This window comes from Vulpes lagopus, chromosome 3 (genome assembly GCF_018345385.1).
Source record: "Vulpes lagopus strain Blue_001 chromosome 3, ASM1834538v1, whole genome shotgun sequence".
Lineage (NCBI taxonomy): Eukaryota > Metazoa > Chordata > Mammalia > Carnivora > Canidae > Vulpes > Vulpes lagopus.
This window is the reverse complement of record NC_054826.1, coordinates 114285562-114299558: the sequence shown is the minus strand read 5'-3', so window position 1 is coordinate 114299558 and position 13997 is coordinate 114285562. Positions and strand designations below refer to the sequence as shown.

Genomic DNA, 13997 nt, shown 5'->3' with positions numbered 1-13997 from the left:
GGGCCACTGTGTGCATTTATACTATTTGACTGCCCCTAGCAGGTATTTGAATTCGAGAAGCCTGTGCTCTTCTGCCCCCAGCATTTCATGGTACCCTCTGCAGGGCTGGCATCTCCTATCAGCATTGCCCTCATAGTTCAGATCACATGGAGGTTCAGTGGCAGGGTCTGTGTTCACTTCCCCACTTCTGTTCATGAGCTTGGCTGTAGGGTGCTTGCTGGGTGTTTGTCAGACTTTTTATCAACTTTAGTTGAAGAAGGTTTCATGTTCTGGACTAACAGTATTTCTGGAAGTTTCACTAAACCACATAGGCTTATGTTAGAATAGATCACTTAATCCTTTGGATAATTCTTTCCTAGTTTTCCAGGGTAAAAAAGTTTCATTCCTGGTGGGTGCACTTTGAGTGGAATTGTGCATTTTTGGAAAAGACCCATATATAAAGTAATGTGCGGCTTAGGGAGATTTACAAGGCATGCTGACCTGTCAGGCAATAAAAACAATGAGTTTATTGAACTCCCACAATGTTTGAGGGATTGTGAGAAGCCTTTGCATATTTTATTTTGGATTACCACCACAACAATGCAGAGTACAGAAGGTTAATAACATTTACCGAATCTTACTCTATATGAGAGCAAACGTGCCAGGAATGGTGCTAAGCATTTTTACAATTTCATTTGATCCTCACAACTATACTATGCGATAGGTATTATTATGATCCCATCTCATTGATGAGGCTGAGACGCAGAGAGGGTGAGGAATTTGCCCAAGGTCACAGACGAGTGGGTAGGGGAGCTAGGATTCAAACCTAGGCAGCTTGACATTAGAGACCTCTTGCTTAAAACTGCTGACCTTGGTTGACTGCTTTCTTACAAATGAAAACTGAGGCTCAGAGAGGTGGAGTATCATATCTGAGATCACACCGCAAACTTGGGTAAGATACAGGATCCAAATCCATGTCCATTCAGTTCCAATGCAATGTATTTTATACTCAACCTCAAAAGCAGAAATGATACATGGGATCACTACAAGAATCATGCAGAGGCAAGGACAACAAAGCTACTGGTCTGGACCCTAGCCCAAGGCCCAGCCCAGCCAGCCTCCCCCATAGCTACTTCATTGGTCTGTGCTTATGTCCCAACTAAGGGCCGTGTCTCCAACTGAGTTATATAAGCAGAGTCCAGCTCTCCCAGGTCTTCGACAGACCCACCCGGCAAATTACTGCCAGAGCTAAGCCTGGAATCCAGGACTCTTCATGCAGTGCTCTTTCTCTCTGTTTTATTTTATTTTTATTTTTTTTTAATTTTATTTATTTATGATAGGCACACAGTGAGAGAGAGAGAAGCAGAGACATAGGCAGAGGGAGAAGCAGGCTCCAAGCACCGGGAGCCCGACGTAGGATTCGATCCCGGGTCTCCAGGATCGCGCCCCGGGCCAAAGGCAGGCACCAAACCGCTGCGCCACCCAGGGATCCCTTTCTCTCTGTTTTAAAAGGGATCCTAAGGCCAAATGTGCATAAAGAGGGGCCATACAAGTTACAGAGGACAGTTAAGTACAGCATGTAGGGACTTTCATATTAGAGTGCCCATGTGCTTTTGAAAGGAGCAGCCATTAAATAAATTATGGTACAAACACACAATGGAATACTATGCAGTTTCATAAAAGAATGAAAAGTCTTCAATATACCATTACGGTTGATTAATATATTAAGGGAAAAAGAGCAAGACAGAGGACAATGTGTACAATGTGCTCATTTTGAGGAGAGTAAAAAGAAAGAAGAGTCGAAATCCTCTATTCATACTTGGCTTGTGTATAGACTAAAATACTCTGAAAGAACAAATAAGGAACCAAGATACTGATGAGCTAGTTACCTGCATGGTGGTGATGATGTGGATTTGGGAATTGGAGAGCAGGGGAAAGGAATGGTAGGGAGATTTTGCAATGTGTGCCTTTTTATATTTTTAGGTTTTTGAATAATATGAATGTCATTACCTATTTAATGTGCGTGTGTGCGCACACACACACACACACGCACCACACAAAAGTAACTGCGTAGGAAAGCAGCCTTATTCCTCAGCCACAGCCAGTCTTCTCGGAATACAAGCCAAATGTTAGTTCTTCTATTTTTTCAAGGGAACGTAGCAATCTATTATTTTTAAATCTAAATTTTAGATTTAGTTTCAAATTGTTCATTGCTAATATATAGAGATACAATAGGGTATTGTATTAATAATGTGTCCTGCAAACATGCTGAACTCACTTATTAGTTCTTAGGAGGTTTTTTTTTTTTTTGTGGAGTCTTTGTGATTTTCTCTGAAGGCAATTATATCATCTGTGAATAGAAACAGTTTAATTTCTTCCTTCCAGTATACCTTTTATTTCTTTTTCTTGCCTGGCTAGGAACTTCCAGTAAGCTGTTGAATCAGAGTAGCAAGAGCAGATATTCTTGCCTTTCTCCAGATCTTAGAGGGAAAATATTCCATCTTTCACCATTTAATGTGCTATCAGCTACTTGTTACTAATTGATGCCCTTTATCAGGTTAAAGAAGTTCTCTCTCTATTCCTAGTTTGGTAAATTTTTATCACGAAATGATGTTGAATTTTGTCAAAGACTTTTTTTTTTTTGCATCTATTGAAAAGATCATATGGATTTCCTTTTTTGGGTTTTTTAATATGGTGGATCAAACTGAACAATTTTCAAATGTTGAACTAGCCTTGCATTCCTGGAATAAATCCAACTTTGTCTTGGTTTATTATTATTCTTATATATTCCTGAGTTAGATTTGGTCATATTTTGTTGAGGATTGTGTGTGTGTGTGTGTGTGTGTGTGTGTGTGTGTTCATGGGGAATATTAATCACTTAATCTTGGCCAAAAGGCTGAGAAGCAATATGGGGAAAATTAATTAGTAGTTTTCTTGAAATGTCTGGTTTGGTATTAGGGTAAAGCTGGTGTCATAAAACAAGTTGAAATATTTTTCTAATTTTTATTTATTTAAAGATTTTATTCATTTATTCATGAGAGACAGAGAGGCAGAGACCTAGGCAGAGGAAGAAGCAGGCTTCCTGCAGGGAGCCCAATGTGGGACTTGATCCCAGGATCCCAGGATCATGCCCTGAGTTGAAGGCAGATGCTCAACCACTGAGCCACCCAAGGGTCTCTTTTCCTAATTTTTATGAAAAGAAAATTACTTGTAGAGTGCTTACTATGTGGTAGGCAGTGTGTTAAATGAATAACCCACTGAATCCTCACAGCAACGCTGTGAGGTATGTGCCATTATTGCCATCATCCCATTTTACAGATGGGTAAACTGAGGCACAGAATAGTTAAAGCCACTTGCCTAAAGTCACATAGCTTATAAGTAGCAACTCCAGGACTCAGACTCCCGAGATCTATCTATCGCCAGACCTTATACTCTTAACCTGTTTACTAGATTTTCTTGAAAGAGGTTTACTGGTGAATGAGAACACATCTGCAGGGCTCAGTCCAGCTGACAGGTCACCATCTTCCCATCCCTGGTTAACAACAATTGTGACTCCTGTGTATCACAGCACTGACTATCTGCCAGGTGACAAGACTTATCACCTCCATCCTGCACGGATCCTCACAGGCAGGTATTACCTGTGCTTTCTCCTTGTTACTGGCTCCCCTACTGGCAGTTGCAGAAATGCTCCTATCTGCTGGGCGGCGTGTGGTTTCAGGCTATCATCTTCCTTACCTTGTCTCCTTTAACATCCCTGGTGCCTTTTAGAAGGTAAAATTTTAAAAATATCTTTCAAATCTCAGTTTAATTTCACTCTGCTTCTTCCTTATCAGCCAGGCTCACCCGTCCTCCCTGCTGTTCTCTTCCCCCAGGCATCAGGCTCATCTCTTCCTCCTGCACTGCCTTCTGCTTTGCACTGTTTTGTCCCAGTTGGCCCCATCAGTGTCCCCAACTCTACCTTGTTAGCTTGGCTGGCTTATTGTATGCATTTCTGAAAAGTTAGAAACATCTTGCTTACTTAAAAGGAGGAGAAAAGAGAAAGAGTTTTAGGGACAGCTGGGACACCAATTTTTTCCACTGAGTACACAGCACAAAGAACTGAAGTTAGTTAAAAGAACTTTCTGGCAATAATTAAGGTGCTGTGGTGCAATCGAAAGTGTTTACGTGCTGGCTTGACTGTGTGAATATAGACAAGATGCTCTACTTCTCTGAATCTCAGTTTGCCCATCTGTAAAATGGGTTCAGGGACATGTACAGGTCATAGGGATGTGGTGGGGATTAAGTGCAATAATCTAAGCATTTAATATAGAAAAAGATCTAGTGTGGAGAAGGCACTAATACGTGCTTTCCTCAGTCCAGGCACTGTGCTAGGCCATTTTATATAGACAATCTTATTTAATATACACTATTTCTTTACCCCCCTTTTTATAGATGGGGAAAATTGTGGTACAGAAAGATTAAGAATTCTTAAGTGGCAGAGCTCTCTCTACTTCACATTAGGACCCCCTGGGACCCACTCCAGACCGGTTAAGTTAGACTGTCTGGGGCCATTCCTAGAAGTTGGGTATTGAACCACATGGCTTTTCCTAAGCTCTTCTTTTCAGTCTAGAGACTGAAGGTAGCAAGAAACATCTGTGCTTTATCCTAGTTACTGGCTCCCCTATTGTCAAACACTCAGCCACTCCCTATCCACCCCTTTGTTCCCACCCATGTTTTCAACCACCCCTGTGAGAATTTGGAAATGGAGTGAGTCCACTGCCAGGAAAAGTGATTCAATTAAAATCTCAGTTTTCAACAATATTACCAAGCCCTGTGGTCTATTACTTCACACCCAGCATAGCTGTGCATCCCGGTCAGTAGCAGGGTAATGAGGGTTTGCTAATTGCTGGTGGCTGGGGGTGGGGAGGGGAATACTGTAGTGAGCTCAGCAGGAGGAGTAAGGAAGGCGCTGAGCTAAGTGCTTTTCTTGTGGCTCCCAGACCCTTCTCTGGCTCGCATGCCAAGTAGTACCCCTTCACTCCTTACAACCAAATCAGCTTTGGGAAGACCACAACTACAGCACCACAGCAGCAATCAGTGTGTGTCAGGCACTGAGCTGAGTGCTTAACTTGCACCATCATCTCCATAAATATTTTTATTTCTCACCATCATTGCAGGAGGTAGCTGCTGTCCTAATGCCTATTTTACAGATGTGGAAACTGAGGCACAGAGGCATAGAAGGTCCACATGTTAACACTCAGCTCTGCTTCATTCTACAAGCCGCATCCTTATTTACAAGGACATACTTGCCTGCCCTGATGGTTGTAAGAGAATAACTTAAGGATTTTACCTTTGGACCACCTGGCAAGCCATTAACAAAACAATTATCCACCCATGGTCTTCCTGCAAGCCTGGCCTCTTCAGTCATCCTTTTCCAGAATCCTTGGTCCTTCTGCATCTACCACAAGCTCTACTTGTGAGCTCCTTGAACGCAGGGCCTGTACCTTAGGGGTCCCTGTGTCCTTTTGGCACCTCTTTAGCACTGGGCACACAGTAGGTGGTCACAACCCTTAGTTGAGCATAAGAACCCACCAAAGCCTTCCCAGTTCTCATCCCGATCCCTCCCTCTTATAAGTCTCCAAATTCCGGGCCCAGCCTTGATGAGCCTGTGCCTACCACTGCCTGGCACACAATAGGTACCAATGCTATAGGTCAAGAAGGCCCTAGCTGGCATCAGAGTTATGCTGTGGGGATGTGAGGTACCTCGTCTTCCACCTTGAGGTGTTTGAAGGTCTGAGCTTTGCTGTGTTCTGCTCATCCTCATGTTCCTGCTCTGGACCCTTAGAACCTCCCCGTGTCTTTAGGTCTCTGGCCCTTAAAGGGTTTTCAGCAGAAAAGCCTGAGAGGTTAGCTACTTTAGTGGGCAGAGGAAGTGGGGGGTGAAGGTGGAGGGGGTCAGGCTAATTCTGATATGAGAGCTGAAAGGAAAGGGTGCCTGTCACTTCTCTGGTTCAGCAAGTGTCACCAATAACCAACCTTCTCAAAAACTCACTCACCATAAGAGAGCTTTGGGAGAGGCTCAGGAGGGCTGTCAGGGGGAGGTAGGGGGCTGGACTGGAATCAATTCCTGCTCAAGGTAATTACAGGACACGTGCTGCTGCCCCAGCAGGGTGAATCAGAGGCTGAGCGTCTCTCCCAGGGCAGCCAGAACGATTAGTTAGTAATAAAAACCTCATCACTCGCTGGGGGAGAGGTTCGGTGATTGTAAACTTATGCTTTCTGTGCCTGCCAAAATTCGGGAGGGGGGATTTATTTAAACAACCTTATCAGGGGGCCTGACCACCAAGTTGAATGTGTTGAAGAGGAAATCTCAGCAAACCTCTCAGAAATCCAGCTCCCAGGTTCCCAGGATCCTAGGATGCGGAATGACAGGGTAGATGATGCTGTGATTCTAGGCTGTATGTTGGATTTTTTTTTTTCTTTCTGCTTCCTTTTGTCCCTCTCTCATCTGCCTGCAAGTGATCTTTAGGAATCTTTCTGCCACCCAGACTGTCTCCGGGATGATTCGGAAGAAGGGTTTATCTCCAGCTAGAACCCCAGGAAGCCCCTCCTCCTCTCCCCCAAACAGCAAGCACCCCTCCCCCCCAGCCCCCAGCAGCTCAGCTCTCTTCAGGAATTCAACACAAGTCTCAGCCACACTTTAGAGAGGACGTTAAGATGTGGGACCAGCTAGACATTCGCAGCAGTCACGGGCTGCCCAGGGTTGATGCACAGGGAAGCCAAGCCAGGGGGCAAGGCATGTCCTCAAGGAGACTGTGACCCCCTGAAGTGGCGGCCTCAAGTGTGTCTCTAGACACTTGGCCTGGCCAGGCCTGGTCCAAGAACCACGCTGACTCTTTTTAGCCTGCTTAGAGACCCGTTCCTCGCTTAGAGGGTCACAGGGGCTCATCCCTTGCTCCATCCCACAGGCGCCAGAGAAAGAGTGCTGGGCATCAGATCCTCTAGCCTCACCTCGAATCAGGCGGGGGGACACACGGTGGGGCAGAGGGGCGGAGGTTTCCTCCCGCTGGGGTGGACGTTGGGGAGAGGGGCGACAGGAGAAGTGAAGCTCCCACTAAGCCATCTGTCGGGACGTGCAGTCAAGTCACACACACAGCCCCCCACTGGACACCCTCAGGGACGCGGAACCCTTCAGATGCGCATGCAAATACTCCAATCCACATGCACACTCACAGCCACCCACACTCACACCATGCCCATCAGCTGCCACGCACGCTCGTCTCTTACACACACACACACAGGGACAGACGACAGTCTCCTCCAAGCCACAACAACTTCCTTTCCACCCTCCAGGTCTCTAAATGTCCGCAGTTGCCCTTAAGCCTTAAACTTTTTCCGAGGGGGCGCCAGGGATCGCAGGGCGAGGATAACCAGGCCCGGGGGTCTGGGCAGGGCTGTTCCGCGCTCGGGGCTCCCGCACGCTCCTCACCTGGTAAACCGAGGCACAGCAGGAGGCTGTAGTAGACCACGGGCACGAAGCCCAAGCCGCAGACCGAGCCGGGGGACCAGGACAGCGAGCTGTTGGCGGCGAGGTGGGCGTGCGTGTGCTCCATGGGCTCGCCCCTCGCTGCCCCGGTCTCCGCGCCCGGCCTGCCCGCCCCGCTCTGGACGCCGGCTCGGCGGCGGCGGCGGCGGAGCAGCAGCTGGAGCAGCGGCGCCTTCTCCCCGCAGGACTTGCCTCCACCCTCGGCCGGGCTCCGGGCTCCGCTCTGCGCGCTCCGCACCTGCCCGCCGGGAGTCCTCGCACGGCCCTGGCGCGGGGCGCGGGGCGCGGGGCGCGCGGACTCGGGAGGGGCTCCCAGCGCCGGCGGGTGCGCCTCCCACCTCGGACCCGCTCGGCTCCCGCCTCGGAGACCCGGAGCTGGGACGCTGCTTCCCGCAGCCAATCAGCGGCAGCCTGGACGCGGCGGAGGCTGGGCCGGAGGGGTGGGGGGCGGCTGGACGGGAGGAGGGGTCCCCGCTTGCTTCTCCCAGCTCCGGTTTCCGAGGAGGAGTGGCACTCGGGAACCCCCGAGGGAGACCGGGTGGGAACCCGCCACCCCTTCCCCACCCGCGGTGGGAGGGGTGTGGCGTGGGTGGGACCTGCTTCTCCCGCAGCGGCTCTACTCCTCCAGCGTGTCCTCACTTTGCCTTTCTTGACTCTGCCCCCAGCCTCTTCTGGTCCCCCTGGCTGGCCAGTGCTCCGAGTCCCTCCCCGTCCCTCTCCGCGTGGAGGGCTCTCCACGTAGGGCATGGGGGGGGGGAGCTGTGGGAGCGGGGAGCGGGGATGCTCAGGCGTTGTGGGTTCTCGGGGCCAGAGCATCTGCACTTGAAAGGGAGGGTGAGCGCATCTCAGGGCGTGTGTTGACTCTGGGCAAGACCAGAGGTGGCCTGTCCCTGAGTGCAGCACCTTCGAGGGGGTTGCGGGCTGGCTAAGAGAAGCCCCCTACACGGGTACCTTCTGTCAGGAATCAGGATGTTGCAACCATCCACACACACACACTGCCCCACGCTTACACAAAAACACACAATACCCAGTCATGTGGGCGCACTCACACACTCACACGGACACGAGGAGGCCCTTTCTCATCCCTCACCCAGACACGTGAAAACACAGGAGTACCCTTATCGATATGCACAAAGACCACACTCACATCACATCCCAGACACACACAATGACATCCCGGTTGTCACGTGGGCATCATCTGGGGGTGGTCTAGTGTTTGAAAGTTGTATGAAGTACAGGAGAGGTAGCAGGTGGCACCTAGGCAATCTTGGAGAGTTGGGGTGAATGAATGAGCACCCCTTTTTTTCCCCTCAGTGTAGGAGGGTGGACAGTTCCTGGTGCAGCTCTTCTAGAGGCCACAACAGATTTGGGGAAGGAGAAAAATCTGGGGCTCAAGACAGCATGTGTGAGAATTAGATTCATTTCCAGGGGTGGGCTGTAGCTGCTGCCAGTCAATGCAAGAGCATGTGATGAGCTCAGAGGAGCCGAAGACCCATTTCTGTTCTGCCTCCCCCTACCCCTCCACATCCGTTTCTGGGGAGAAGAAACTGGCTGGGCTTTCACACACCCCAGTCTCTTGCTGTTCTCCCAAGATGGAGGAGATCCCTGCTTTTCACTCCCAGCAAGGGGCATGTGTCGGTTCCCCATCATTGTTCCCCACCACAAGCATTGGGGGTGGGGGCAGCTCCAAAGCAGCCAGGGCCAGGCACTCTGCATAGGGATCTGCTGGGTCTGGCTGGGTCTGTGGTGAACAGGGAAGCTTGTGCCCCCCTAAATGGACAGATTATTACAAAAAGTCATGTGGACCCAGGGAGCACAGGCCTGATATCCCAAGCCAAGGGTTAGCCCAATATTGAAATTTTGTTGTGAACTCTCTCATTTAAATGTGACTACCCTAAACAAAAACAAAACAAAAACCACACTGTGTTGATAAATAAAGCAGTATCATTGCAGAAGTTCAATAAATAATGGTTCAAAACCCTATAGATTAGATGTGTCTGCAGGCCACAGAACTTAGATGAGAAGCTGGGGCTAAGAGGGGGAGTGTGTATGGTTTGACAAAGTTCCCAATCTATTCAGGGATCTCTCAACATTGTGAATCAAGGATAATGCCTCAGGGCTTTTGCACTGGCTGTTCCCTCTGTCTGGAGTGCTCTTTTTTCCCAGAAAGCTGTATTAACCTGCCTCTTCGCCTTCTTCGAGTCTCTCCCAAATCTCCATGCCTATCCTCCAAAATACTCACTTCCTCTGCCCCTCCCCTGCTTAACTTTTCTCCATGGTACTCAGCACCATGGTCATACCATATAGAGTCTGTTTAATTAGTTTGTTTCTTATGTTTCCCCTCTTAGAAAGGCAGGGCCTTTTGTCTGTTCTGTTCACAGTTGCATCACCAGCTTCTGCACTGTGGCTATATGTTGCAGACTCTCAATAAACATTGAAAAAATGAAAGGCCCCAGCACCCATTGACAGAGCATGCAGGGCATAGGGAGAGGAGTTTATTTTTGCTTGTTTTTGCAGGCCAGAGTGTCAGAATGTGGGATGCTGTGAGGGTTGGGGGGCATAGTCTCAGGTTTAGCATGTAATTATCATGTCTGACTAGCCGCTCTAAAATTATTTGTGTGGTTTGGATTCTGGGGAGCTAATTAGAAACTCTTTATAAAACTAGAAACTTGACTGGGCAGAACAGAGCTACATAGGGAATCTTGATGAACTGTATTTTTTTCTGAGCCTCTAAGTCCCCATCTGTAAAATGGGGGTGAAAGAAACCAGGTATGCATTGTTCTGGAGATACTGAAAGGGAAGCGTGGACATAGAGAGATGGAAACAGTGTAGACTGTCATGTGGATTTGGATAGGGTCCTCTGCTAGCTCCATGGAGAACCTTGGCAGCCAAGGTTCGAGGTCAAGGTCAAAGTTTCCTGCAAATGAATGTGTTAGATGAGAAGAACTTTGAGGTCCTAAGTCAGGCTTTTTAGTCCTGGGGAAGGGGCAGGTTGATTCAACAACAAAGTCTGTTTAATTTTGCTCAACGGCTGAGCCACTTGACTGGCTCTGTACGATGAGCATCAACTGTGGTTAGCTACATTTATTCACTTATTCATTCTTTCAACAGACTTTTATTTTTTATTTATTTGTTTTTAAAGATTTTATTTTTTATTTATTCATAAGAGACACACACACACACAGAGGCAGAGACACAGGCAGAGGGAGAAACAGACCCCATACAGAAGCCTGACATGGGACTCAATCCCAGGACTCCAGGATCACACCTTGGGAGGAGGGCAGGCGCTAAACTGCTGAGCCACCCAGGGATCCCTCTCAACAGACTTTTAGTAAACATTTAATGTGTGTTGATCAGAACTTGCTGTATCATTGCAGGGCCTAATGCAAAAATGGAAACATGGGCCCCTTGTTCAAAAGTCAAGAATTACAGGGCAGCAACAGCAGAGCATTAAACCAAACTTGGAGCCCTTTTAGGTATGGGGCCCTGTGTGCCTCCACAGGTCACATACCCATGAAGCTGGCCCTACTTAAGATACAGAAGTGGGAAATAAGAGTTAACATTTACTGGGGGTTTATGATAAGACAACTGTGTCTTAATTCATTATATCCTCACAGTAACACTAGAGAGAAGATACAATTATTAGCCCAATTTTACCTGGTGAGGAAACCAAGGCACAGAGAAGCTTAGTAAATTGCTCAAGGTCACCCGGCCGAGATTAGGTCCAAGGCAGTCTGGCTCCAGAGCCTGTGCTGGAATCACTTCCACTGAGTGGAAGGACAGGCATACAACAGGAAACTGTCACACTATAATGCACACTGTACTGCAGGCTCTAGGTGACTCGAGGGCAGGGACTTCATCTGTCTTTTCCACTGCTTACCCAGTGCCAAGGACATACCTAGTGCCAGGTGGGTGAACAGAAATAAATCTTAAATGAATAAATGAATAAATGAATTGTATAATAGAAATATATGAAGAATGTTAAGGGAAGGGAAATTCAGATGCCTATAAGCCTGGACAAGTAATAAACATGAGTGAGATAAAATTATTTATTGTATATTCTTTACTTCCATAAAGAAATATGCTATCTCCCATTTTCCTAGAGACACTTGGCCCTCTTGGTCTAGCTTCCATTTCTCTACCCTTTGATGGAGGCAGTGGTCTAAAGGAATAATTCTTTTCTCTAGGAAAAATGACAGTACAAACATAAATTGTAACTAATGCAACTTAGAGTTGAAAATGCAAAAGGGAGTGGTGGAGACTGTAACAAACTGGAAGTGTTTTCTAGCCACTGTACTGAGTTCTGCATATATAGTTTTTTAAAGAAATTGACATGGTCTCTGATTTTCTGAATCTTAAGTGCAAGACATAGGCACAAATCAATCCATCTGATACACACACACACACACACACGCACAATTCTAAACTGGGATGAGTGCTGTCAAGAAAAAGTCAAAGGAATGAGAGAATCTGAGTGGGATCTTATGTGGTCTGGCAATCAGGGAAGGCTTCTCTGAGGAAGAGATATTTGAATATGAGATGAGAAGAGAAGGATGAGTAAGGGTTAATTAGGTAAAGGGATGTGGGGCTGAGGGTGAGGGGAGCATCCCAGGTCAGAGGAAAGAGCAAATGCAAAGACCCTGGGGTTGGATAGAGAAGGATTCTTTGAAGAACTAGGAGACCAGGGAGGCTGTGGTGCAGTGAGTGAGGGTGATGGCGGTACATGGAGCTGGATGTGGCTGGAGAATGGGAAGAGCCTTGTAGGCTGTGTCAAGGAGTTTGATCTTTATCCCTGGTTTTAAGCAGGGGAATGCCATGATTAGATTGGCATTTTAAAACATTTGCTTTGTCAAGGAGGTGGAGGATTGATGGAAGAGAAGCAAGAATGGTGGTGGGAAGACAAGTTATGAGGCTGTCAAGTTGGACATGTGAGAAATGATGGTGGCTTGGACTAGAGTGGTATTGATGATTGAGTGGACTGCATCCCAGAAGCTAGGAGAGTGAGTGCATGATGGGAGGGAGGAGAAAGGAGAGGGAAAGAGCGACACAGACAGATACACAGAGACAGGAAAAGAAAAAGAGAGACAGAGATATGGAGAGAGTCACAGAGAGGATGGATGAATAGTCAGATTGATAGAGAGACAGACACACACAGGGATTGTGACTGAGGTTGGTTTGGATGGGAAGGTTGGTTAAAGGGGCTTGGAGCTCCCTAGGACCACTCTGATGATCCACTCTGTGCCCCTACTTCCCATAAAAGTGTAACTTGTCCTCTGGTTTCTCCTCACACTACAAGGCTTTTCTCTCTCTCTTTTTTTTCTTAAAGATTTTATTTATTCATGAAAGACACACAGAGAGAGGCAGAGATATAGGCAGAGGGAGAAGCAGACTCCCTGAGGGAAGCCCAATGCAGGACTTGATACCAGGACCCCAGCATCATAACCTGAGCTGAAGACAGACACTCAACCACTAAGCCACCAGGTGCCCCTACAAGGTCCCTCTTAAGGGTCACCTCCTCCTCCAAGCCCTCCAAGCTTTACCAAGTCCCCTCTACCTCCCTGACACTGACACCCATCTTCGCAGTCACTTACCAAATTGTGTCCCCTACTCAAGCATTAATTGTCACCTGTACTTCCTGGATTTAGATCACCTCCTGGGGATAGTAAGTTTCCCTCCTCTTTGAGTCTTCAGTTCAGAACTTAAGTGCAGTGTATGTAGTGTACCTATTAACAGTCGAGGCCTTGAACACAGACTTGGGTGTGAATCCATAGTAACTATATTCACCAGGACTCTTTTTATTGAAATTTGACAGCAAAGGGCTCAAACAATTTAGTTTTTAAAAAGGAATATGTTAACCTTATAACTGAAAAATACAGAAGTTTGCTGGACTTTAGGCCTGGCTGGATCCAGGAGCAAAAATTATTTGCTGCTTTCTACCTACTTTGCTTTGGATTAGCTGCATTCTTAAGCAGCTTCTTAAAATATAAAAAAGATGGACACCAGCATCCCTGTATTTATCCTATTGCATTAGTAACCTGAGTTGAGAGGAAATTTCAGCATGAGTCCTGGAAAAGGCTTTCGATGCAACAACTGGACCCATGTGTCCATCTCAACTCACCATTTGAATTGGATTTCTGTAGCCAACCAGAACTGCATAGATCAGTCAGGTGGGGCTCATGGTCCCAGTCATAGGGTCAGTTCTTCCCAAACCACATGGACTATGAGAGGAAGTGGGCCATTTATTGAAAGGAAATGTGAGATCCTGTAACAGGAGGAATGAGAATAGATGCTGGGCAGGCAAAGCCAACACATGTCTGCAAGCTGAGTTCAGCCTGTGGGATGCCAGTTTGCTAATCCTCTGTTAGAGACAGGTCATATATTTTATTTCATTTTCAGTTATCCAGTTAAAAGATAGACTTTATTTATAAAAAAAAGAAAGAAAAAATAGACTTTATTTTTTAGAGCATTTTTAGGTTCAGAGCAAAATTGAGTA

The 13997-nt window shown here is 47.1% G+C and overlaps 1 protein-coding gene across 1 annotated transcript in view; it reads right to left on the bottom strand.

Annotated features, from left to right (window-relative positions):
- GPR139 (G protein-coupled receptor 139) overlaps positions 1-7603 on the bottom strand; it is a 39771-nt gene extending 32168 nt beyond the window's left edge. Inside the window, exon 1 of the mRNA XM_041747385.1 lies at positions 7448-7603. Coding sequence (XP_041603319.1) covers positions 7448-7571 — 124 coding nt within the window. The 5' untranslated portion in view covers positions 7572-7603. The remainder of the gene's footprint in view (positions 1-7447) is intronic.
- Positions 7604-13997: the final 6394 nt, after the last annotated feature.